Consider the following 24,690-nt stretch of genomic DNA (forward strand, 5'->3'; position numbering starts at 1 on the left):
TTATCTTGTTTTCCTATTGCTCCCTTGTTTCCCCTTTGCTCTCCTGTTGTTGGTCAGTGTACAAGGATTCATTCCCAGTGGTTCTCCTGCCCTCTCCGTCCTGTTACTCATCAGTGAGAACATATGTACAGATGAGCTGTGTTTGCTTTCTGGCTCAAGACATCTGGCCCAGCAGCTGAATTGAACTTGAAATATATCATCACTGACAAAGACTGAGACCTTTGAAGAGAAACTTACCCATGGTCACTGTGAAATGTTGTCATTAAAAAGCCCATATAAACCTTTTTTTTCCATATCAGTTCACAGGATGTGGGCTTTGCTGGCAAGGCTGGCATTTATTGCCCATCGCTAGTTGCCCTTCTGATACAACTGAGTGGCTTGCTAGGCCACTTCAGAGGGCTGTTAAGGGTCAACCACATTGGTGTGGACTGGAATCAGATATAGGCCAGACCGGGCAAGGATGACAGATTCCCTTCCTTAATGGACAGTAGTGAACCAGTTGGATTTTTATGACAATCCGACAGCTTCATGGTCACTTTTACTGATACCAGCTTTTTATTTCCAGATTTTCTTTTTAAACTAAATTCAAATTCTCAAACTTCCACGGTGAGATTTGAACTCACATTCTCTGGATCACGAGACCAGTAACATAAACTCTACACTACCGTACCCTGCGAAAGTAAAAATATTGAAGTTTGACATTTCCCATGTACACAACGTACAGCCCATAACATTAATGTAACATTGGACATGCTGCTCTGCCTACAGTAGGAATGATGCTGAACACTGCTAAAAGCAACTGTATCAATGAAACTTGTTGATTAATCACAATAATTATTTCAGAATTTTTAATATGATTGTTTTCCATACCTACAGTTTCTTTTTTTTAATATATTTGCGTTCAAGATGTCAATGATGGCAAATGGAATCTGCCGGTAAGGTCAATCAGGACAGTTGGTAACCAGAGGACACAGATTTAAGATAATTGGCAAAAGAACCAGAAGGGAAATTAGGAGAATTTATTTTACACAGTGAGTTGTAATGATCTGGAATGCACTGCCTGAAAGGGGGTGGAAGCAGATTCAATGATCCCTTTTGAAAGTTAATTGGATAAATACTTGAAAAAAAATGAATGCAGAGCTACGGGGAAAGAGCAGGGGAGTGGGACTAATTGGATAGCTCTTTCAAAGAGCCGGCACAGGCACAGTGGGCCAAATGGCCTCCTTCTGTGCTGTAAGATTCTATGAACCACTTCACTATTAGGTACAATGTGGGTCAGCTGCAGTGATGCTCCCCCCTTTCAACTCTAACATCTGAATTACAGTCCTAAATGTACCAATAATGGGACTTAAAGCTGAATGAAATCATTGCTGGCAACCTACAGCGATTGTAGTAAATATAAACAACTACACTTTTCAACACAATAAGTAGGAAATTACACCTCGCTGGCTGCTGTCAGGGATTCCATCTATGCTGTTCAAACTCGTTACTATTAGCAGGTGAGGGATCGAGTTCTGCAGTATAGTCCAAGTTCGAAAAGCAGTCACAGTTCTCTGCATGTACTCAATTGATGTCTTATTGACTTAGGGTTGGCAACTCTAGTTGGCCATATTCCAGGAGGTGTCATCACATGACCTCCTGCCTCCAAGTGCCCCGTCCCCACGCTCCTACCATTAATCGTCCAACATGCCTATACTTGCAGCACACTGCCTTCCCACGCCTGTTGGAAAATGAATAGACTCTTCATTACCCAATTTGATGATTCTTGACAGTCAGTCAAACAGCTGTTTTTCCCATGTCACATATTTTTATAACTAATAAACAAAAGTGTTCAAAGAAAATTTTTTTCAAACCACAATTTTTAATGCCCCGATGATTTTTCTCCTGGGTTGCTCGCAGCAGTATCCTGAAGATTAATCTTTAATTCCTAGAGACTCCAGAACAATCCTATAGTGATGTCACAGTTTACTTTTAACATATCTGTAACAGAATGAAATATAAATATCATTCTTGTTTCAAGATTAGAATGTGCGAATATAAAGGCCCTCAGCTTTCACCATGGGTTACTATCATATGCACATTTAATACATCCGTCTGAATTTCTTCTTCAATTGTCTTAGCTAAGATGTTGACCTATTTATTTTAGACAAATAAATAAAATAATGGAGAGAGGAATTTCAGACAAATGCAAGGATAGTATCTCACAATGCTTAGCGAAGACGTTAACTGATTTATTGAGACGGATTAACACGTCCACTAAAATTACAAAGAGAGGAATTTCGGATCCATGCGTTAAGCATTTGTGTGATGTTATCCTATGATGCAATTTCAGGACAAGAATATTTAGAGACAGGAAAAGGTCATTAAGTGCAACAGATCCATCACTTTTTTTTGACAGATCACTCTCACTTACCCATCATGTCCCCATATCCCTCAAACCCTTCTCTCCAGACTGTGTCAATTGCCTCTCCAACCCATTTATGCTGTTCACTCCCTGAGTAGCTTATTCTGCAAGTCTGTCACCCTTTCTGTGAAAAATGTTCCAGTTCATCTTATCGTGGTCAGTACTGTTGAATTTTAAATTTATTATATGTTAATTGGTAGGGAACTACAGCTTTAAGCAAGTAACTAAAACCCTGGTTACAGTATGCTGATAGTGCCCTATAGTTATGTTGCAAGAGTGTTTCAGACAGTGTTATATCCATTGGCAATTCTCTGCTCCTATTTAAACTTTAAAAAATGAATTGCAATGATGACACCAGATTTATTAAACCAATATATGTAATAGGAAAAATTGTACTTAAGCCAATAAATTTTTATTGGTGTGCGATGCTCTTATTTGATCACCTTAAATTGTTCCCACAACTATCATCACCAGTGACAGAGTTGTATCCACCAGTACTTTGTCAGCCATGGTTCAGTCGTAGCATTCTTGTCTCTGAGTCAGAAGGTTGTGGGTTGAAGCCCCACTCCAGAAACTTGCGCACATAATCCAGGCTGACATTCCAGTGCAGCATGAGGGAGCGTTGCACTGTCGGAGGTGTCGCCTTTAAATGAGACATTAAACCAAGGCTCTGTCTGCCCTCTCAGGTGGGTGTAAAGGATCCTATGGTACTATTCAAAGAGCATCAAGTTCTCCTGGCTGACATTTATCATTCAACCAACACCTACAAACAGATTATCTGATCATTTATCTCACTGCTGTTTGTGGAACCTTGCTGTGGGCAAATTGTCTGCCCCATTTCCCTACATTACAACAGTTACTACACTTCAAAAGTAGTTCATTGGCAGGAAAGTGCTTTGGGACAACCTGAGGTTGTGAAAAGTGCTATATAAATGCAAGTTCTTTGGTGTTGTAGAGCTCAAAATGCTCTCTTTACACAATGCTTTGAAGGTCAAGTCCTATAATCGGACTGCTGGGTGTTTTTCACAGTCGGAATGGACATAGCATGAACATTTCTCATGGTTACCTTTACATTTTATTGAAACCCCACTGACAGTACTGCAGTAGCCGCTCTGTAGCCGAAACAGACTCGTACAAATAGCAGGGAAATCAGGAAAATAAAGTACAAAGACAGCACATCACCGAACAGGTTAAAGTGGAAATCGGAATGTTTTTGTACTACAACTGCTGTTTTTGATATCTTAAAATAATCAACTGATCAATTCTATTTCATATTAATTCACAAATAACGTGAATTTATTTTTACCAATTATATACTTTACAATTTGAAATTTTTCCTATGATAAATGAATTTCCGTTAAATACAGAATCATTGTTTATTTTTGGCTCTTCAATCCGTAGACCTCTTGCTGTTTGACTGATGGCCCTGAAGTACTTCGAAATGCGCAGGCCTGAGAACGCAAACACTGAGAATGGATCCTTCCATGCAGCCCACATAGCCCCAGCACAAAAAAAAACTGTAAGTTATACTCAAGAGACACACAAAAAGCATTTACAAAAGAAGATAAAGTATAATGGGATACATTTAGTAAGATATGGCATGTGTAGAATTAAGTTGTTACCTAATAAAGGTTTGAGCAATCACTAAGGCATTCCAAACACTTTGGTACAAAAAAAATGTTACACACGAAAATGCATGACCAACTGGCATTAGCCCATTCTTGTTTGAGAGACTACACTAGGAATATATTGTTTTCTTGTTGGCAAAATCAAAATGAATGATCTCCAGGCATGTCATATGTCATTGATTGTCAACGTGTACAGTAACCATGATTCATTCATCCCTAGGGACAATGTCAGGCTCAGATAGGCTTCCAATCATCCTTTCCAATCACCCCGCATGAGTTACAGGCTGGTCCCTACACTCCCCCGCCCCGCCTTCAACAGTTAAGGTGAAATAAGCACAATTTCAACACCATCAGAAAAACATTTAACATGAATTACTGAAAAGAATCATGATTAACTGGGCATCCTTTTCATTGTGTTCAACCTGTTGCTGTCAGGGTTTCATTTTAGCAGCGAGAATGCATGGCATCAACGAGGGAACCAGCTTGGAGGACCTTATTGAGCCTCATGTACTTGGACAGCACAAACTGTTGAAATGACAGACTGCAAAAACACCCTGGGTTAATATCCACCCCTGTTAACACAGTTCCATCACACTGTCAATGGGGATCCCCTCCATTTCAGGTCTCCTGATGATGTCATCACCATTAATAGAGCAATTAGTAAAAAAAACAGCAAGTATTAGTTGGTCGCAATAGTTATCAACTGATGATTAAAGGTGGACTGAGAGTGACGTTTGCTCTTTAAAACATAAAACTACCAGCAGTTTCTTCCTCAAAAGACTCATTGTCTTTGACATGTTACAGGTATGATTGAATAGCAACAATTATCTTATCTGCAGTGTAGAGATATTGAGGATAGTGTGCACCATTGACAGTTTAACCCATCCTCAATTCTCTAGTACATAGATTCACCTGCAGGTTATTGCTTAAATAATAATTAGTACCCAGAGTGAAGCCAACAAGAGTTCAACTGACCCATTAGCAAGTCAATGCTACTTATGGTTCAATGTCCTTTTTTGCCAATGATACATACATTAAACCTCTTACATACAATCCCTCCTGGGTAGCCGGGATGGGTGTATTTATAAAAGTTCAATTCGTAATTCCTACCTCTGACCTCCAGACTATGTAGGACTGGCTGTCGGGTTGCTGTGCTTTCCTCTGCAGCCACTTTCTTGGGGAGAAGAGGGTATTGCTGGCCAGGTTCTGAGGCTGGTTCCTGGGGAGGAAGGAGAGGTCCCAGGCGGCGGTTCTTTTCACACCTCCCCTCAGATCGTAATCGAAACTGAAGTTGGTGGAAAGCGATTTCTCCAGAGGGGCTCGGGGGCTGGTGGCGTTACTGCCGGGGGAGCACTGCCTGTATCTCAGCGAGCGAGAGCCGGCCAAACTCTCGGCTGAACTGCGAGGAGACGAGGGGCTGGTCACACTCATGTACTTGGACCTCGTGTAGGTATTCGGCAGGGCATCAAAATCATCCGCCGCCAGCTCCGCATCGGTTCCGTAGCCTCTGATGATCGCCGAGTCCAAGCTTCTGGTCTGGCGCAATTTTCTTTTGGATATGGTTTTCGCCGATGGAGAGGAGCAAGAGAAAACTGTATTCAACCATCCTCCACCGCCTCCTCCACCGCCACCAGCACCTCCACCTTGATACAAACCTTGCGTAGACATCTCTGGGGGACGTGTGCGCCACTTGACAGCTGGTGAAGTTTGATGTTCCCCCGTGTTGTGTTCTTTGAGAGGACTCACATTGCACGGCGACTTGGTCTCATCAACTGGGACTCCGGATCGAAGCGTTGGCGGAGAGACGCTCTCATCATTGGAAGGAGCCAAACTTGGGAGAACCTAGAAGGAAATTTGCCCCCCGGACGCTGGTGAATGAAGGGGCTACTGGTGAAATTGACACACACAGGCGGAGCTGGGACTGAAACCGACAAGGAGAGGAGGCAGAGTCTGAACCAGCGCCTCTAACTCACATCCGCATCACTCACATTAAAAACTTGGCAAACTTTTCACCCTGTTAACCCTCGCGGAGCCGCACATGCGCCGAGCCAGTACAAATAAATAAATAGGGATCAAAAGCAAAATACTTGGAAATCAGAAATAAATAAAAACAGAAAATGCTGGAAACACTCAGCGGGTCAGGTGGCATGTGTGGAGAGAGAAACGATCAATATTTCGGGTCGATGAAAGAAGAAAAGAGACTCCCATTCATATAGCACTTTTATGACATCAGGAGGTCCCAAAGGTCTTTACAGTCAGTGAAGTACTTTCCAAAGTGTAGTCACTGTTGGAATATAGCAAACACAAGCAGCCAATTTGCACACAGCAAGGTCCCACAAACAGCAATGTGATAATGACCAGACAATCTGTTTTTAAATGTTGGTTGAGGGATAAATGTTGGCCAGGACACCAGGGAGAACACCCCAGCTCTATCTTCAAATAGCACCATGGGATCTTTAATGTCTAGCTGAGAGAGCAAACAGGGGCTCAGTTTAATGTCCCACCTGAAAGACGATACCTCTGACAATGCCTCACTCCATTTGTGCTGGAGTGCCAGCCTAGATTTTGTGCTCGAGTTCCTGGAGTGGGTCTTGAACACACAACCTTCTTACTCAGCAGTGAGAGTGTTGCCACTGAGCCACAGCTGACACTGCAGTGACCTTTCATCAGAACTGGAAGATGTTGGAGATGAACAGCTGTTAAGCAAGTACAGAGCTAGAGAAAAGGGGGCAGGAAAAGAACAAAAGGGCTCTCTGTGATAGGCTGAAGAGCGGAAGTGATTAAATGACAGGATGATGGTGCATCATAAATAGGAATCATTATGTCTGTTTTACTCTTGAGATCAGTAAGGAGGTTAGAAAGTGCAAATCTATAAAATTAAAGAATGTCCTTCTTTGCAGATGTTTCAACCCAAGAAGATGCCTTTGTTTTTTTTTTAAGATGTGTAATTATACTCAGTATTTGGAGGAGCCATTCTCGTTTGTTACAATAGTATAAATGGGTTTACTGTAATCCTGTACCAGGCGTATTTCTGGGGAGGGGCTTTTGGGGCATGCTGCCTCAGAAAATTTTGATTCTTAAACAATTTTATTTCTCAGAAGGCTTCGTAGATACATAAATATTTTCATATGAGAGAATATAACTCACTGAGCTGGCCCACCTTTTAATAATAGTCAATCATGAACAGCTGTGGTAATCTATTATTAACAAAATAATATACTTGTTTCTTGCTTCACCACTAAACTTTTTGACCCTAAGCATTACCGTTGGTGATATTTCTGTGATATTCTATCCAGCAGTTTAATGCAATTCTTAACTTATTTGTTTTAAACCCTTCCATTGAGGTATAGGATAAAGCAATGTCAAACAAATGGGTTAAATCATTCCTCTAGCAATATCACCAAGAACGATTTCTAGGCTTCATTCTCAAAATAAATCATTTGTAATCCAATAGTATGGCACATACGAAGGCTGTTTGTTACAGTAAATGCCTTAGAGCCTTACGATCTTAATCAGAAGTTGGCTGCCCCACACTGCCTTGTGCATTGGGGACTGGATCTGGTGCACTTCATTGGATCCCACAAGGGAAGAAGGGGCCTATTCAAGGTCATTGCTTGAGGCTTGACGTGTTTGAAATGAGGAATTACATAGAGTGAGAGAGAAATTACAACAAGGAAACAGGCTGTTCGGCCCAACCAGTCCGTGTCAGTGTTTATCCTCCACACGAGCAGTATCCTAATCCCATGTTTCCATCCTGTTCCCATAACGCTTTATCCCCTTTTCTTTCAACCACCTATCTAACCTATTCTTAAATGTTGACATGGTCTCTGCTTCAATCATTAACTCCAGTAGTGCATTCCACAGCCTCACAACCCTTTGTTTAAAAAGTTTCTCCTCCTATCTGTCATAAATCTCTTACATTTAGTCTTATATATTTGTCCCCTAGTGCTAGACCCCTCAATCACTGGAAATGGTCTGTTTATATCTACTCTATGCCATACCGCCATGATTTAAACACTTCTATCAAATGCTGATAAAAAGAGCCCCAATTTTTCAAGTCTTTCTTCGTATTTATATTTCCTCATACCAGGCAGCATCCTGGTTTTGATAGTCTACGGGATGAAATTGGATATGGGCGGGGATGCAATGCAGGCAGAATCGCATCTGCCAACCATTAAGCCATACACCTGATATTCTGTTCTATTGAGTCAATGGGTCTGGATATTAGGCGGGCTGAATAACAGGTGATCGATGCGATACCGCCTGAGCATAACAGGCGATTGATGTGACACCGCCTGCGTATAACAGGCAACCGATGCGACACCACCTGTGTATAACAGGCGATCGATGTGGCACCACCTGCGTATAACAGGCAATCGATGCGACACTGCCTGAGTATAACAGGCAATCGATGCGACATCGCCTGAGTATAACAGGCGATCGATGCGACACTGCCTGAGTATAACAGGCAATCGATGCGACATCACCTGAGTATAACAGGCAATCGATGCGACACTGCCTGAGTATAACAGGCAATCGATGCGACATCGCCTGAGTATAACAGGCGATCGATGCGACACTGCCTGAGTATAACAGGCAATCGATGCGACATCGCCTGAGTATAACAGGCGATCGATGCGACACTGCCTGAGTATGACAGGAGATCGATGCAACACCGCCTGCACATAACAGGCGACCGATGTGACACCGCCTGAGTATAACAGGCAATCAATGCGACACCGCCTGAGTATAACAGGCCACTGATGTGATACTGCCTGAGTATAACGGACGACTGATGCGACACCGCCTGAGTATAACAGGCGACCGATGCAACACTTCCTGCGTATAACAGGCGACCGATGCAACACCGCCTGCATATAACAGGCGATCGATGTGACATTGCCTGCTTATAACAGCCAATCGATGTGACACTGCCTGTTTTGCGTCCCTGCCCATGTCCAACATCACAGCCTATACCTCTTGCCATGAAGTTCAAATTTCTATTAGATTTTTCGAATATTATTTCTCTTTATCCTTCACATATCAGAATTATTCTGCCTCTTCATTGACATTTAACTCTTCAAAATTTGGATTTGATCAAAATTAAAATTGAGCAATACTATATAGTTTAATCTGGTAAAATATCTTAAACAACGGGCTTGCTTTCTAAGGAGGTCTGATGCTGTCTATAGTGCAATGTACCTAAACCAATAATTGGATGTCAAGCTTCACTAATAGATGAGGATAAATTAATTTAAGGGTCAGAAACCATTCATAATCATTCATTTAATAGTTAAATGGGTATGTCTTATCAATTTTTTTAATTTATTCATTCTCGAAATGTGGCTGTCATTGGCAAGGCCAGCATTTATTGCTCATCCTTTGTTGCCCTTGAGAAAGTGGTGGTGGCCGCTTTCTTGAATCCCTGTAGTCCGTGTGGTGAAGATTTTGACCCAGCGATGATGAAGGAACGGTCATATAAATCCAAGTCAATATGGTGTGTGACTTGGAGGGGAACCTGGTGGTGATGGTGTTTCCATGCACCTGCTGCCCTTGTCCTTCTAGGTGGTAGAGGCCGCAGGTTTGGGAGCTGCAGTCAAAGAAACCTTGCCGACTTGCTGCACTGTATTCTGTAGATAGTATATACTGCAGCCATGGTACACTGATGGTACAGGAAGTGAATGTTTAAGCCAGTGGATGGAATGCCGATGAAGAAACTGCTTTGTTCTGGATAGTGTCGAGCTTCTTGAGTGTTGTTGGAGCTGCACCCATCCAGGCAAGTGGAAAGTATTACATCACACTCCTGACTTGTGCCTTGTAGATGGTGGAAAGGCTTTGGGGAGTCAGGAGGCAAGCCACTCACTGCAGAATACCCAGCCTCTTACCTGCTCTAGTAGCCATGGCATTTATGTGGCTGGTCCAGTTGAGTTTCTGGTCAATGGTGACCCCCAGGATGTTAATGATGGGTGACTTGGTGATGGTAATGCCATTGAATGTCAAGGGGAGGTGGTTAGGCTCTCTCTTGTTGGAGATGGTCATTGTGTGGCACTTGTGTGGTGCGAATGTTACTTGCCACTTATCAGCCCAAGCCTGGATGTTCATAGAATCATAGAAGAAGCATAGAAAATTTGCAGCATAGCATGAGGCCATTCGGCCCATCATGTTTGCGCCGGCCAAGTGTTGCCCAGGTCTTCTGCATGCGGGCATGGAATGCTTCATTTACTGAGGAATTGTGAATGGTCCTGACCAGGCATGTAAACGTTATTAGAAACATTCAGCAATTACTTACATTTATGACAATGGAAATTTTATGTCATGAAAATATGAAATATTTATAAATGAACATTAAGCACAATATGTTTTGGTAATCAGAATGTACATGAATGTGAACTATACACAGAAAGAAAGTCCTCAGGACATCCCAAAGCATTTTACAACCAGTGAAGTACTTTTGAAGTAGTCACTGTTGTAAGGTAGGGAATGCAGCAGCCAATTTGCATACAGCAAGGTCCCAAAAACAGCAATTAATTAAATGGCCAGATCATCTGTTTTAGGTGTTGGTTCAGGGATAAATGCTGGCCAGAACACCAGGAGAATTCCCCTGCTTTTTTTCGAATAGTGCCAAGGGATCTTCAACATCCACCTGAGACAGGGCCTCGATTTAACGTCTCATCTGAAAGATGGCACCTCCGACAGTGCAGCACTCCGTCAGTACTGCACAGGAATGTCAGCTTAGGAGTGATTATTTTCCTACTCTGCCAACCAATTCTCTATAACCTAACTTATGATTCATTGGATTCAGTCCTGTTTACACAAGACTTAATTGCTAGTGATTTTTTTGCTTTAACTATTCTACTACTAACTTACATTACATTGTTACATTGAGTATACAGCACAGAAACAGGCCATTCGGCCCAACTGGTCTATGCCAGCGTTTATGCTCCACATGAGCCTCCTCCCTCCCTACTTCATCTACCCCTATCAGCATAACCTTCTATTCCTTTCTCATTCGTACTTATCTAGTTTCCCCTTAAATGCACCTATGCTATTTGCCTCAACTACTTCTTGTGGTAGCGCTTTCCACATTCTTACCACTCTTTGGGTAAAGAGATTTCTCCTGAGTTCCCTATTGGATTTATTAGCGACTGTTGTGGGATATGTGTGTTACAGAATATTTAGCTTTGAGGACTGGTACTTTTGAGTCATTAAACAATCCCTCAGATTGTACAATTGCAGTCACAGTCCTAGGATATCTCCATTCTTGTCTCTTGGTTACTTTATATTTCTAACTCTAATAGCTCAACTGAATAATAAATATTCCCAAACATTCTCTGACTTTCTGACTCAGAGGCGAGAGCGCTACTACTGAGCCAAGGCTAGCATTCTAATCCAAATATTCACTTGGAAATCAAAGCACGGTTTAAAAACAACAGTAATGGGTGTGAAATACGTACAATAACTGCACGGCGTGCACTCATTAATCTGCATCTACAATTAAGAATGAAATATGTATCGGGTCAAACCCATGTAAAAATATTTGCTTCCTATGAGAGTGCTACAGGAAGGAGAAAGTTGCTGATAAACAAAACTAACAAGCAATTTGTTATCATTGTCCTAAAGCAGTGGAAAGTGGAAACTAGTATGTCATTGTTTATATTTCAGTGTCCATTTAACCTTTTATCTAGTGTTTATTTGACTTCTTTTTTCAGTAACTGCACTGTCTTTATGAGAATGCACTTTAATTTTATCCAAATGTGAAATATGGAACAAAACTATTTTTGTCTGCTGTAAATTTGAATAAACAATGAAATAAGCACTTTACTTGTATTTATTCAATATGTAAACTTCTTAAGACGAAAATTCGAATCTGTTTCAGGGCTTCCCCTGGGTTTTAAATACAGTAGTTTGATAGTGAAACCTTTTGATTGTTGTTGAAAACAGCTCAACAGTCACTTGATTTATCTGCTCGTTATTTTGCATGGACATGTGGAACATATTTCTGCTGGAGTATTAACAATATAGATCAGCATCAGTACAAGTTTTTTGGTGTAAATCTGGAGTTTGGGTCTGACCTCTGACTCCTTCCTCAAGCAAGTCCTTCTGACTCCGGATTTACACTAAACTTTAGAATTGGTGCAAAGCAAAAATGCCCACCATTGCAATATGAATGCATTCCCGAGTCTCTCACTCCTGTGTTCATGTGACGATAGGGTAGATGCAGAAGAAACTATTTCCTCTGCCGCAGGAATCGAGAACAAGGAGGGTATAACCTCAAAATTAGAACGAGGCCATTCAGGCATGAAATCAAGAAGCAACTTTTCACACAATGGGTAGTAGAAATCTGTAACTCTCTCTTCCAAAAGGCTATGGATGCTGGGTCAATTGAAGGTTTCAAGACTAAGATTGAAAGATTTTTGTTAGGTAACGGTATCAAGAGATTTTTTTAAAATTCATTCATGGGATGTGGGCGTCGCTGGCGAGGCCGGCATTTATTGCCCATCCCTAATTGCCCTTGAGAAGGCGGTGGTGAGCCGCCTTCTTGAACCGCTGCAATCCGTATGGTGAAGGTTCTCCCACAGTGCTGTTAGGAAGGGAGTTCCATGATTTTGACCCAGCAACGATGAAGGAACGGCGATATATTTCCAAGTCGGGATGGTGTGTGACTTGGAGGGGAACGTGCAGGTGGTGTTGTTCCCATGTGCCTGCTGCTCTTCTCCTTCCAGGTGGTAGAGGTCGTGGGTTTGGGAGGTGCTGGCGAAGAAGCCTTGGCGAGTTGCTGCAGTGCATTGTGTGGATGGTACACACTGCAGCCACGGTGCGCCGGTGGTGAAGAAAGTGAATGTTTAGGGTGGTGGATGCGGTGCCAATCAAGCGGGCTGCTTTGTCCTGGATGGTGTTGAGCTTCTTGAGTGTTGTTGGAGCTGCACTCATCCAGGCAAGTGGAGAGTATTCCATCACACTCCTGACTTGTGCCTTGTAGATGGTGGAAAGGCTTTGGGGAGTCAGGAGGTGAGTCACTCGCTGCAGAATACCCAGCCTCTGTGCTGCTCTTGTAGCCACAGTATTTATATGGCTGGTCCAGTTAAGTTTCTGGTCAATGGTGACCCCCAGGATGTTGATGGTGGGGGATTCGGCGATGGTAATGCCGTTGAATGTCAAGGGGCAGAAGGTTAGACTCTCTCTTGTTGGAGATGGTCATTGCCTGGCACTTGTCTGGTGCGAATGTTACTTGCCACTTATAAGCCCAAGCCTGGATGTTGTCCAGGTCTTGCTGCATGCGGGCTCGGACTGCTTCATTATCTGAGGGGTTGCGAATGGAACTGAACACTGTGCAATCATCAGTGAACATCCCCATTTCTGACCTTATGATGGAGGGAAGGTCATTGATGAAGCAGCTGAAGATGGTTGGGCCTACGAAACTGCCCTGAGGAACTCCTGCAACAATGTCCTGGGACTGAGATGATTGACCACCAACAACCACTACCATCTTCCTTTGTGCTAGGTATGACTCCAGCCACTGGAGAGTTTTCCCCCTGATTCCCATTGACTTCAATTTTACTAGGGCTCCTTGGTGCCACACTCGGTCAAATGCTGCCTTGATGTCAAGGGCAGTCACTCTCACATCACCTCTGGAATTCAGCTCTTTTGTCCATGTTTGGACCAAGGCTGTAATGAGGTCTGGAGCCGAGTGGTCCTGGCGGAACACAAACTGAGCATTGGTGAGCAGGTTATTGGTGAGTAAGTGCCGCTTGATAGCACTGTCGACGACACCTTCCATCACTTTGCTGATGATTGAGAGTAGACTGATGGGGCGGTAATTGGCCGGATTGGATTTGTCCTGCTTTTTGTGGACAGGGCATACATGGGCAATTTTCCACATTGTCGGATGGATGCCAGTGTTGTAGCTGTACTGGAACAGCTTGGCTAGTGGCACAGCTAGTTCTGGAACACAAGTCTTCAGCACTACAGCCAGGATGTTGTCGGGGCCCATAGCCTTTGCTGTATCCAGTGCACTCAGCCGTTTCTTGATATCACGTGGAGTGAATCGAATTGGCTGAAGACTGGCTTCTGTGATGGTGGGGATATCGGGAGGAGGCCGAGATGGATCATCTACTCGGCACTTCTGGCTGAAGATGGTTGCAAACGTTTCAGCCTTGTCTTTTGCACTCGCGTGCTGGACTCCGCCATCATTGAGAATGGGGATGTTTGCAGAGCCTCCTCCTCCCGTTAGTTGTTTAATTGTCCACCACCATTCATGACTGGATATGGCAGGACTGCAGAGCTTTGATCTGATCCGTTGGTTGTGGAATCACTTAGCTCTGCCTATAGCATGTTGCTTCTGCTGTTTAGCATGCATGTAGTCCTGAGTTGTGGCTTCACCAGGTTGCCACCTCATTTTTCGCTAGGCCTGGTGCTGCTCCTGGCATGCTCTTCTACACTCCTCATTGAACCAGGGTTGATCCCCTGGCTTGTTGGTAATGGTAGAGTGAGGAATATGCCGGGCCATGAGGTTACAGATTGTGCTGGAATACAATTCTGCTGCTGCTGATGGCCCACAGCGCCTCGTGAATGCCCAGTTTTGAGCTGCTAGATCTGTTCTGAATCTATCCCATTTAGCACGGTGATAGTGACACACAACACGTTGGCATGGTGTCCTCAGTGCGAAGACGGGATTTTGTCTCCACGAGGACTGTGCAGTGGTCACTCCTACCAATACTGTCATGGACAGATGCATCTGCAACAGGTAGATTGGTGAGGATGAGGTCAAGTAAGTTTTTCCCTTGTGTTGGTTCGCTCACCACCTGCCGCAGGCCCAGTCTGGCAGCTATGTCCTTTAGGACTCGGCCAGCTCGATCAGTAGTGGTGCTACCGAGCCACTCTTGGTGATGGACATTGAAGTCCCCCACCCAGAGTACATTCTGTGCCCTTGCGACCCTCAGTGCTTCCTCCAAGTGGTGTTCAACATGGAGGAGGGCTGATTCATCAGCTGAGGGAGGGCGGTAGGTGGTAATCAGCAGGAGGTTTCCTTGCCCATGTTTGACCTGATGCCATGAGATTTCATGGGTTCCGGAGTCAATGTTGAGGACTCCCAGGGCCAGTCCCTCCTGACTGTATATCACTGTACCGCCACCTCTGGTAGGTCTGTCCTGCGGTGGGACAGGACATACCCAGGGATGGTGATGGAAGAGTCTGGGACGTTGGTTGAAAGGTATGATTCTGTGAGTATGGCTATGTCAGGCTGCTGCTTGACTAGTCTGTGGGACAGCTCTCCAAATTTTGGCACGAGTCCCCAGATGTTAGTGAGGAGGACATTGCAGGGTCGACTGTGCTTTGTTTGCCTTTGTCGTGTCCGGTGCCTAGTGGTCCGATGCCAGGTGATCCGTCCGGTTTTATTCTTATTGTGACTTTTTTTAGCGAGATTTTACAACTGAGTGGCTTGTTAGGCCATTTCAGAGGGCAATTAAGAATCAACCGCATTGCTGTGGGTCTGGAGTCACATATAGGCCAGACCAGGTGAGGACGGCAGGTTTCCTTCCCTGAAGGGCATTAGTGAACCAGATGGAACAAAGGTGGTTCCATGGAGTTGAGATACAGATCAGCCATGATCTAAAACATAGAAACATAGAAAATAGGAGCAAGAGTAGGCCATTCAGCCTTTCGGGTCTGCTCCGCCATTCAAAATGATCATGGCTGATCGTCTAACTCAGTACCCTGTTCCCACTTTTTCCCCATATCCCTTGATCCCTTTAGCATTAAGAAATATCTCTATCTCCTTCTTTAATACATCTAATGACTTGGCCTCCACTGCCTTCTGTGGTAGAGAATTCTACAGGTTCATCACCCTCTGAGTGAGGAAATTTCTCTTCATCTCGGTTCTAAATGGCATACCCCGTATCCTGAGACTGTGACCCTTGGTTCTGTACTCCCCAGCCATCGGGAACATCCTCCCTGCATCTAGTCTGTCTAGTGCTGTTAGAATTTCATATGTTTCGATGAGATCACCTCTCATTCTTCTAAACTCTAGTGAATATAGGCCTCGTCGACCCAATCTCTCCTCATACGTCAGTCCTGCCATCCCAGGAATCAGTCTGGTAAACCTTCGTTGCACTCCCTCCACGGCAAGGACATCCTTCCTCAGATAAGGAGACCAGAACTGCACACATTACTCTCGATGTGGTCTCACCAAGGCCCTGTACAACTGCAGTAAGACATCCCTGTTCCTGTACTCAAATCCTCTTGCAATGAACGCCAACATACCATTTGCCTTCCTCACTGCTTGCTGCACCTGAATGCTCGCTTTCAGCGACTGGTGTACAAGGACACCCAGGTCTCGTTGCACCTCCCCTTTTCCCAATCTATCACCATTCAGATAATAATCTGCCTTTCTGTTTTTACAACCAAAGTGGATAACCTCACATTTATCCATGTTATACTGCATCTGCCATGTTCTTGCCCACTCACCCAATTGTCTAAATCACATTGGAGCCTCTTTGCATCCTCCTCACAGCTCACATTCCACCCCAGCTTTGTGTCGTCTGCAAACTTGGAAATGTTACATTCCGTTCCCTCATCCAAATCATTGATATGTATTGTGAATAGCTGGGGCCCAAGCACTGATCCCTGCGGTACCCCACTAGTCACTGCCTGCCACCCAGAAAAAGACCTGTTTATTCCTACTCTCTGTTTCCTGTCTGTCAACCAATTCTCAATCCATGCCAGTATATTCCTCCCAATCCCATGTGCTTTAATTTTGCACACTAACCTCTTGTGTGGGACCTTATCAAAAGCCTTCTGAAAATCCAAATACACCACATCCACTGATTCTCCCCTATCGATTCTACTGGTTACCTCCTCAAAAAACTCCAGTAGATTTGTTAAGCATGATTCCCTTTTCATAAACCCATGCTGACTTTGTCCAATCCCGTTAATGCCTTCCAAGTGTTCTGATATCACATCCTTTATAATAGACTCTAGCATTTTCCTCACTACTGATGTTTGGCCAACTGAATGAAGGAGCAGGCTCGAGGGGTTGAATGAGCTGGAAATCCATTGGAGTTTCCCCAAGCAGGTTCACATCCTGCCAATTACAGGGGGAGGGGGTTGTGTGGTCCGTTGTTGCTCATTTTTAGGTGTCAGCCATGGCTCAGTCGGTAGCACTCTCAGCTCTGAGTCAGAAGGTCTATGGGTTTAAGGCCCACTCCAGAGACCTGAGCACAAAATCCAGGCTGACACTCCAGTGCAGTACTGAGACAGTACTGCATTGTTGGAGGTGCTGTCTTTCAGATGAGATGTTAAATCAAGGCACCCCTGCCCTCTCAGGTGGATGTAAAAGATCCCACAGCACTATTTGAAGAATGGTTCCACATCGTTCACCTGAGGAAGGAGGTAGCCTCCGAAAGCTTGTGAATTTAAAATAAAATTGCTGGACTATAACTTGGTGTTGTAAAATTGTTTACAACTATTTGAAGAAGAGCAGGGGAGTTCTCCCAGTGTCATGGTCAATATTTATCCCTCAACCATCATAATTTTAAAAAACAGATTATCTTGTCATTTATTTAATTGCTACTTGTGAGACCTTTGGCAAAGTGGCTGCCAAGTTTCCCTTCCTTACAACTGTGACTACACTTCTAAAGTATTTCATTGGCTGTAAAGTACTTTGGGACATCCTGAGATCATAAAAGGCACTATATAAATGCAAGTTCTCTCTTTCTTTCATACGGAGGTACTGGCTATAATCTTCCAGACATTCTTAGATATGGGGGTGGTGTCAGAGGACTGGAGAATTGCAAATGTTACATCCTTGTTCAAAAAAGGGTGTAAGGATAAACCCAGCAACTACAGGCCAGTCAGTTTAACCTCGGTGGTGGGGAAACTTTTGGAAACGATAATCCGGGACAGAGTTAACAGTCACTTGGACGAGTGTGCATTGATTCGGGAAAGCTAGCACGGAATTGTTAAAGGCAAATCATGTTTAACCAACTTGATAGAGTTTTTTGATGAGGTAGCAGAGAGGGTAGATGAGGGCAATGCAGTTGATGTGGTGGATATGGATTTTCAAAAGGCGTTTGATAAAGTGCCACACGGCAGGCTTGCTATTAAGATTGCGGCCCATGGAATAAAGGGGGCAATAGCAACATGGATACAGAATTGGCTAAATGATAGGAAACAGAGAGTAGTAGTGAACAGTTGTTTTTCGGACTGGAGGGAGGTGTACAGTGGTGTTCCTCAGGGGTTGGTACTAGGACCATTGCTTTTCTTGATCTATGTTAATGACTTGGACTTGGGTGTACAGGGCACAATTTCAAAATTTGCAGATGACACAAAACTTGGAAGGGTAGTGAACAGTGAGGAGGATAGTGATAGACTTCAAGAGGATATAGACATGCTGGTGGCATGGGCGAACACGTGGCAAATGAAGTTTAACACAGAAAAATGCGAGGTGATGCATTTCGGTAGGAAGAGTGAGGAGAGGCAATATAAACTAGAGTGCACAATTCTAAAAGGGCTGGAGGAACAGAGAGATCTGGGGATATATGTGCACAAATCGTTGAAGGTGGCAGGACAGGTTGAGAAAGCGGTCAAAAAAGCATACGGGATCCTGGGCTTTATAAATAGAGGCATAGAGTACAAAAGCAAGGAAGTTATGATGAACCTTTGTAAAACACTGGTTCGACCACAACTGGAATATTGTGTCCTGTTCTGGGCACCGCACTTTAGGAAGGATGTGAAAACCTTAGAGAGAGTGCAGTGGAGATTTACTAGAATGATTCCAGGAATGAGGGACTTAAGTTACGTTGATTGTCTGGAGAAGGAGGCCTTTTGGCCCATCGAGTCCGCGCCGGCTCTATGCAAGAGCAATCCAGCTGGACCCACTCCCCTGCCCTATCCCCGTAGCCCTGCAAATTTTTTTTTTTCAAGTACTTAGCAAGTTCCCTGTTGAAGGCCATGATTGAATCTGCCTCCACTATTCCCTCGGGCAGTGCATTCCAGATCCTAAACACTCACTGTGTAAAAAAGTTTTTCCTCATGTCACCTTCGTTTCTTTTGTCAATCACCTTAAATCTATGCCCTCTGGTTCTTGACCCTTCCGCCAATGGGAACAGTTTCTCTCTATCTACTCTGTCTAGACCCTTCATGATTTTGAATACCTCTATCAAATCTCCTCGCAACCTTCTCTGTTCCAAGAAGGACAATCCCAGCTTCTCCAGTCTATCCACGTAACTAAAGTCCCTCAGCCCTCGGATCATTCTGGTAAATCTCTTCTGCACCCACTGTAAGGCCTTCACATCTTTCCTAAAGTGCAATACTGCAGTTGTGGCCGAACCAAATGACTGCCATTGAATGTTATATCCAGAGAGAATGTACCAGAGAGTCTGAAATGAAGGCAGCCATTACATTACCCCACCAAGTTGAATGTTTTTCGGACATAACAGGTGGGAGCATAAGCTTGATCGGGACACAGTTATGCTGGGTAGCCAACCACTTTCTCCAAGTAAATAGATTTCCATTTACAGTGGGGACAGGTAAATAACAGGCCCACCCCTCTGTGGGAGGCTGTGTAACAATGTCATGCAATTGAGGGAAATACATCATATGACGAGCTTGCATCCCAGCAGCACCGATCGTCTAAAACTACAAAGAACTTCGGGGCGAGACTGGGGTGAGTTGAAACATAAAATCATGTTTAAAAAAAGGGCGGGCGTGTTTTGCATTTTTTAAAAAATCATCCGGCAGACCACTCCTCAACCTTCTAAACTCAAGGGAGTACAAACTAAATTTATGCAACCTGGATGTACCATTAATAACCTGAGGCAGACGCCCTAGCTGTGCTGTAAATGACACAAGCACCTGCGCAAAATATTTAAAGGGCTCTTAACCTGAAGAAGTAGAACTGGCGACTGGGCCGAAGTCCTGTCCCGCCACACTTAGGGCGGCTGAGCAGAACCAGAAAAAATTTGGGGTCGACATTTCTAATAACAATAATAGGTACAGTGAATAATGACTAATTGTTCCAGTTACTCAACAATATAGGTACACAGACACCCAGCTGTTCTGTTTGAACAGCTGTCCATGTTATCCTTTCAATTAAAAACAGAATGACTGAAAAATACTCAAATTAGCCTTTATTCAGATTCCATTCCAGAAAGACACCTCAGTTATTGTAATTACAAGACTGACAACCGCATTTCGTTCTTAAATGAAGACCAAAAATGCTTCAAGCACACGTCAGCATCCGATAGGTAAGTGTATATTTCAGGGGAGATCCTTCATCAGAAGCGTTGCTATTGACAGGTTTTTTGATGGTTAATGTGCTGGAAAGCTACACAATTTCCATCGATTACCACCCTCTACCTCACTCCTTGATCTGTGTCACAGTTTAACAGCAACATTGAGCTGTGCAGTCATATCCAAGTTCAATTGATGTAATTTTTTTTATTTGTTCATGGGATGTGGGCGTCACTGGCAAGGCCAGCATTTATTGCCCATCCCTAATTGCCCTTGAGAAGGTGGTGGTGAGCTGCCTTCTTGAACCACTACAGTCCGTGTGGTGAAGGTTCTCCCGCAGTGCTGTTAGGAAGGGAGTTCCAGGATTTTGACCCAGCGACAATGAAGGAACGGTGATATATTTCCAAGTCGGGATGGTGTGTGACTTGGAGGGGAATGTGCAGGTGGTGTTGTTCCCATGTGCCTGCTGCCCTTGTCCTTCTAGGTGTTAGAGGCCGCGGGTTTGAGAGGTGGTGTCGAAGAAGCCTTGGCGAGCTGCTGCAGTGCATCCTGTGGATGGTACACACTGCAGCCACAGTGCGCCGGTGGTGAAGGGAGTGAATGTTTAGGCTGATGGATGGGGTGCCAATCAAGCGGGCTACTTTATCCTGGATGGTGTCGAGCTTCTTGAGTGTTGTTGGAGCTGCACTCATCCAGGCAAGTGAAAAGTATTCCATCACACTCCTGACTTGTGCCTTGTGGATGATGGAAAGGCTTTGGGGAGTCAGGAGGTGAGTTACTCGCCACAGAATACCCAGCCTCTGACCTGCTGTTATCGCCACAGTATTTATGTGGCTGGTCCAGTTAAGTTTCTGGTCAATGGTGACCTCCATGAATAATCTTATTGGCCCAGAAATTAGCCACTTGACTTTTTGCCATTGAGTCTTGCGTTAGTTCCATTGGCGGGTAAAAACAGGTGAAGAACCATTTCAGACAATAGAAAGAGAGATATCTGTTAGTGTTTAAAATATTAAAGTGTGATGAATGGGCCACAGTGGTGTCACACCCACTAAACATAATACAGCCTCGACAGAGAGTCAAAGTTATTAATGGTACATCCAGAATTGAAAGAGATGGGGTGACAGCAGAAATTTTTTTTTAGTATATTAATATTCACTCCCCAGAAGACAATGTCACATTTATTACCTCATCTCTAGTTGCCCTGGCCTTTTTGAACTGCTGCAGTTTATTCTTTGTCACAATTTGATACAACTCACTAGGCTACATCAGAGGGCAGTTAAGAGTCAGCCATGTTGGTGTGGGACTGGAGTCACATATAGGCCAGACTGGGTAAGGACGGCAGGTTTTCTTCCCTAAAGGACATTAGTGAACCAGTTGGGTTTTTACAACAATCTGACAATCTGACTCACGTCCTCTGGATTATTAGTCCAGGCCTCTGGATTACGAATTCAGTAACACAACCGCTACACTACCATACCCCTTAACATCTGCATGAAGTTAAGTGATCTGCAAAGATCAGCAACCTTTCAACAGGCATCTCAGCCTAAAGGCTATATTTTGGGCCCACCATCTCAAAAAAATCATTCCCTCCTTTGTAAAAGAAGATGGTACAGCTCTTTAGGTCAGAGGTCACAGAGCGGTTCAAAGGACACGTGTTGGATTGTGAAACTCCAGTGAATCTGATGATTCTGCATTGTCTGAAATTAAACTAACTTCGTATTAGTTAAAGTGACCACAAAGCTGTCGGATTGTCATAAAAACCCAGCTGGTTCATTAAAATGTCCTTTAGGGAAGGAAACTTGCCGTCCTTATCTGATATGGCCAATATGTGACTCCAGTCCCACACTAACGTGTTTGACTCTTAACTGCCCTGTGCAATAGCCTGGCTTGCTGGCAAGCCACTCAGTTTAACAAAGGCAACTCAGGACGGGCAATGAATGCAGGCCTTGCCAGCGATGCCCACATCCCCAGAATGAAAAAAAGAGTGAACAAAGAAAGGACTCAATTTTGAAATGGTGGTGGGTTGGCAGTGGGGGGGTGAAGGTGCGCGTGGCAAAACCGAATAAACAAACCTTACCGTTTCTGACACGATCACATCGTAATCGATGGTGATTAACGTGCTCTCCGGGTTTTGCGCCCGGCAGCCAGCCTGATGGAACCATCCGGCGCTGGAACGGAAGATCGGTGTTGGGGGGGGAGAATGGAAGATCGCCAGGGGAGAGGGGAAGATCGGGAGGGGAGAGAGGAAGATCGGGGAGGGGAGAGGGGAAGAACGGGGGGGAGAGGGGAAGATCGGGGAGGAGAGTGGAAGATCGGAGAGGGGAAAGGGGAAGACCATGGGGGGAGAGGGGAAGATCGGGAAGGGGAGAGGGGAAGATCGGGGAGGAGAATGGAAGATCGGGGAGGGGAGAGGGGAAGATCGGGGGGGAGAGGGGAAGATCGGGAAGGGGAGAGGGGAAGATCGGGGAGGAGAGTGGAAGATGGGGGAGGGGAGAGGGGAAGATCGGGGGGGGAGAGTGGAAGATCGGGAAGGGGAGAGGGGAAGATCGGGGAGGAGAGTGGAAGATGGGGGAGGGGAGAGGGGATGATCGGGGGGGAGAGTGGAAGATCAGGGAGGGGAGAGGGGACAATCACGAGGGAGAGGGGAAGATCGGGGGTGGAGAGAGGAAGTTCGGGGGGGGAGAGGGGAAGATCGGTGGGGAGAGGGGTAGATCAGGGAGGAGAGTGGAAGATCAGGGAGGGGAGAGGGGAAGATCGGGGGTGGAGAGGGGAAGATCGGAGGGGAGAGTGAAAGATCGGGGAGGGGAAAGGGGAAGATCGGGGGGAGGGGGGAAGGTCGGGGAGGAGAGGGGAAGATCGGGGGGGAGAGGGGAAGATCGGAGGGGAGAGTGAAAGATCGGGGAGGGGAAAGGGGAAGATCGGGGGGAGGGGGGAAGGTCGGGGAGGAGAGGGGAAGATCGGGGGGGGAAAGGGGTAGATCTGGGGGGAAGAGGGGAAGATCAGGGGGAGAAGGGAAGATCGGGAGAGGGGGAAGATCGGGGGGGAGAGGGGAAGATCGGGGGGGAGGGGGAAGATCAGGGAGGAGAGTGGAAGGTCGTGGTGGGGAGAGGGGAAGATTACGGGGGGAGGGGGAAGATCAGGGGGGGAGAGGGGAAGGTCAGGGAGGAGAGGGGAAGATCGGGGTGGAGAGGGGAAGATCGGGGGGAGAAGGTAAGATCAGGGGGGAGAAGGGAAGATTGGGGTGGAGAGGGGAAGATCGGGGGGAGAAGGTAAGATCAGGGGGGAGAAGGGAAGATTGGGGTGGAGAGTGGAAGATGGGGGGTGAGGGGAAGATCAGGGGGGTAGAGGGGAAGATCAGGGAGGGGAGAGGCGAAGATCGGGGGGAGAGGGAAGATCAGGGGGGAGAACAGAAGATTTGAGTGGTGAAGAAGGGGAGATCTAGGGGACATCGAGGGGGTGAAGAAGGGGAGATTGGTGGAACATCGGGGGGTGAAGAAGAGGGAATAGAGGGGACATCGGGGGGTGAAGAAGGAGAGATCGGAGAGAGAGATATTGGACATCGGAGCAAGGTGGAAAGGTAGGTTGATTTTGTGTTTTAACTGCGTGCAATGGTTTTTTATGTAATTTATTTTGTTTCTTTTTGCCTGATCCAGGCGTGAATCAGAAGCCGTGGGAAAGCCCGCAGGTAAGTTAAAAATCGTTCTAACCACGTAATCTGTCACACGTAAAGTGCCTTAAGTACCTCAATGAGGTACATTTGGCTCTTTAACTATCATCCCACCGGCTTTAATTGCCGCGGGCCTTCCAGATTCGGGATGCCCGCGCGCACACAGGTGCGTCCGTGGGGAACTCAGATGTCGGGTTGGAGCCAGGCCCCGAACCCAAACGGGATTTCCCTCATTTTCGGAGCCCCCCCGCCCACAACGACCCACAATTTCCCGGGAAAATCGAGCCCAATGAGTCTGAAATTAAAGGCCAACATATTTTAAAATTGATACTAGTTAATGCATTGAGAAATTGATCAATTGTCAGTGGAGAATATCATCACCCATGATAGGACACTTTCATTCGACTGGGGGAATTTTACAGACCCACAGTATCTTTGCAATTGGCAGGATTTGGGTGTGCGATTAGTGACAAACAGGCGACTTGACCAGATCCTGCTTAAAATTCACTAGTCTTGATCTTCCGGGCGGGCTTTACACTTACTTTAATCAGTTCTACTTCTTTTGAGCAATAAGCTCACTCAGCAAGTATGCAGCATACTGATATGGTCCTTTTCATCTCCCCTCCCACTGAATTCTGATGTTTGATGTCCAACACTCTGGAATTCCCTCTCTAAACCTACCCGCTTCTCCACCTCCTTTAAGACCCATGTTTTTGACTAAACTTTTCGTCTAATATCCCCTTCTTTGGCTCAGCGTCTATTTT

At 45.1% G+C, this 24,690-nt stretch overlaps 1 protein-coding gene across 1 annotated transcript in view; it reads right to left on the reverse strand.

Moving 5' to 3' along the window:
• The window catches only part of LOC137327145 (rho GTPase-activating protein 6), a 514,589-nt gene extending 508,606 nt beyond the window's left edge, over positions 1 to 5,983 (reverse strand). The window contains exon 1 of the mRNA XM_067992647.1: positions 5,143 to 5,983. Within this exon, the coding sequence (XP_067848748.1) occupies positions 5,143 to 5,700 (558 nt within the window). The 5' untranslated portion in view covers positions 5,701 to 5,983. The remainder of the gene's footprint in view (positions 1 to 5,142) is intronic.
• Between the last annotated feature and the right edge of the window lie 18,707 nt (positions 5,984 to 24,690).

Source organism: Heptranchias perlo, chromosome 11 (genome assembly GCF_035084215.1).
Source record: "Heptranchias perlo isolate sHepPer1 chromosome 11, sHepPer1.hap1, whole genome shotgun sequence".
Taxonomy (NCBI): Eukaryota; Metazoa; Chordata; class Chondrichthyes; order Hexanchiformes; family Hexanchidae; genus Heptranchias; species Heptranchias perlo.